Raw genomic sequence first — 2,750 nt, forward strand, 5'->3', positions numbered from 1 at the left:
CTGCAAATGCGGGAAGGGGACGGGGGGAAAGGGCCCGGCTGGTCCCCGCTGCCTTCGAGGCGGGCAGGAGCGAGCCCGCAAAGCTCGGAGAGCATCCGTCCGGGCGGGGGGCAGCCGGGCCTGCTCCCCCGAGTCCTGCGCCTGGATGGGCTCCGGGGCCGGGCTGGGCTCTCTCCGACATTGCACATGGAGGGGCGGGCGGGGCAGCTCTCAGGGGTTCAGTTCCAGAGCCCAGACCTGCTGGGGCCAACCCGTCCGGCCCTTCAGCTTCTTCTCGCCGTGACCCAGAGGTTGCGAATAGACCTCGGGCTGCTGCGGGAGAGGAGATGGGGAGAGGAGAGGAGGGAGAAAGGAGCGGTCAGGAACGGAGCGGGGTCCCGGGCCCCGCAGCTCCGAGCGGCTTTGGCAGCCCGAGGACAAAGAGGGGCTTTAGAGGTCCCCACCCCGCACCCGCCCGCCGCAGCACGGGGAGAAGCGGCCGCCCTGGCTCCGAATCGCTCCTGGGCGAGCTCCCGGGAGAGGCGAAGGGCAGAGCGGGGGAGGCTCCAGCCCCGGACCCGCGGGCTGACCCCTCGTGCAAAGGGCTCGGAAGCCCACCCGGCCCGTCGGGCTATTTTTCCACGAGTTTTCCTTCACAGATTTGTTATTACTATTATTATTATTGTTGGGGAAAAAGGCTTCCGCGAGGCCGGGAGAGTTTAGAGGATTTTTTCCCCCAGCCCCGGGGTTTTTCCCGCCCGCTCCTGGCCCACGGAGAGCCGGGACGCGGGTCCCGATCCGCCTCTTACCGTCTCCCTTTTCCTCTTGTTCTCCCTGCCGTCCGCCTTCTTGAGTTCGGCTTTGAAGCCCTCGGTGTCCCCGGGCTGGCTGTCCTTGGCCAGCACCTCCATCAGGTAGGCGATGTAGCTGGTGGCCAGGCGCAGGGTCTTGATCTTGGAGAGCTTGGTGTCGGCGGGCACGTTGGGGATGCACTCGCGGAGCTCGGCGAAGGCGCTGTTGATGCTCTCCGTCCTCCGCCGCTCCTTCTTGGGTCCTCCGACACCTTTTCGCCGTCCCAGGCGGCCGCTGAGAGCCTCCAGCCGCCCCGGGCCGGCCGGGCCGTACTCGGCGGGGCCGTAGTTCGGGCTCTGCCCGGCGAGCTCGGGGGTCGCCTCGGCCGGGTTGAGCACCCAGCCGGGGAAGTAGGCGCGCTCCTGGTGGCACCGCGCCGCCGGCCCGAAGAGGAAAGGGTCGTGCAGCATGTGGTGGTGATGGTGGTGGTGGTGGTGATGCTGGTAGCCCCCCACCAGGTTCATGATCCGCTCCGCTGGCCCCGGGGGCCGCTCAGCAGCGCTCCATGGCCGGGCGGGAGGCGCTCCCCGCCGGGCGGGCGCGGCGGGCTGCGGGGAGCGCGGCTCCGGTGGCGGAGGCGGCTGTAGGGTTTAGGGTGGGGGCGGTCGGGCTTTGGGGTTTTGGGTTTGTTGTTTGGGGTTTTTTTAACCCCTTCTGGAGCCTCCCGACTCTGCCTTTATATAGGGCCGCGGCCCCCCCGCCGTGGAGCCAATGGGCAGGGGAGGATGCGCGGAGGCCCCGGGGGGAGCGGGGCGGCGGAGGGGGCGTGCGCGGGGCTTGGGGCTCACACCTCCGCCGCTTGCCCTGCGTCCCGCCCGCTCCTCGCTTCTTCCAGGGGGAAGGGGGTGAGGAAGAGCCGAGGGGCACCCCACCCCCGTCCCGGAGCGCTCCGACCCCCGCTGCCTCCCCGCTGCCGGGGCGGGGGTGTCCGAGCCCCCCGGAGCGGCCGCGCCCGGCCCGGGGAGGAGAACCGGCAGTGGGGCGGGGGAGCCGCGGCTGTCCGGAGCCCCGACGGCCCGGCCGAGCGAGCGGAGAGCTGTGGAGGGCAGCGCGGGGTGCTCGGGGCCGCGCTCGGGGCCGGGGGATGGGGAGAAAAGGGGGCGAAGGTATCGGAGTGAGGCGGGCTGGGGGCGGCAGGGATGGGGTGTGGGCTCCCTCCCTGCACTTGGGGCTCCTGGCCCACGCCTGCGCTGCACAGCTGCACAGGGATGTGCACTGCACGCGTGTACAGCACACGCCCACGCTGTGCAATGCACGCTGCACAAATCCACACTGCACCCGTGTTGGTTACACCACGCACTGCTGCTCACACCTGGGCACTGCACGAGTTGCCCACACGCACCATGAAGATGCTGCATGCACCACACGACTCTGTGCTGTGCACACACTCCACGAACATGTCACACTCGTGCACCCACGTATGTCACACACACCAGCACCACGGATGTGCCACGTGCACAATGTCACTATAAGTACATGACTCACACACGTGGGGCACATGCACACCTATCACACACATGGCTTATAAACACACGTGTGTGTGCTGCTCACAGACACTGCATAGATACATAAATATATAACAGTTATACTGTCCGTGCACACAAATGTATTTACAATAGCGAGAGGGGGACCTGCCCTGCGTTTCCCTGTCCCAGCCTGGCCACGAAAGGGCTGGGGAAACCCGCTGGGGTTGGGGTCTTGTACTTCACCACAGCCCCAAACCCAAGCCCAGGCGGGGGCCCTGAAGTGGACAGCGCATCCTGCTCGCCTCTGCACCCATGGGTGACAGATCCCCGGGACGATGCCTCCCAGAGCCCGGGCTTCACCCGCATCCCAAGGGCGGCACCGGGGCTGACCCTGCTCTGCTGCAGAGACTCCAGAGAGGACAGGCCGGGCACGGCAGCGGCGATCACAGCCCG

General features: G+C 67.9%; 1 protein-coding gene across 1 annotated transcript; it reads right to left on the minus strand.

Moving 5' to 3' along the window:
• Nucleotides 1-210: 210 nt before the first annotated feature.
• On the minus strand, nucleotides 211-1,295 carry HAND1 (heart and neural crest derivatives expressed 1). The gene is made up of 2 exons (XM_036391867.2): nucleotides 789-1,295; nucleotides 211-312 (listed from the first exon to the last, which is right to left on the minus strand). Exons 1-2 carry the CDS (start codon nucleotides 1,293-1,295, stop codon nucleotides 211-213), a joined length of 609 nt encoding a protein of 202 aa, XP_036247760.1.
• Nucleotides 1,296-2,750: the final 1,455 nt, after the last annotated feature.

This window comes from Molothrus ater, chromosome 15, assembly GCF_012460135.2.
Source record: "Molothrus ater isolate BHLD 08-10-18 breed brown headed cowbird chromosome 15, BPBGC_Mater_1.1, whole genome shotgun sequence".
NCBI classification, from domain to species: Eukaryota; Metazoa; Chordata; class Aves; order Passeriformes; family Icteridae; genus Molothrus; species Molothrus ater.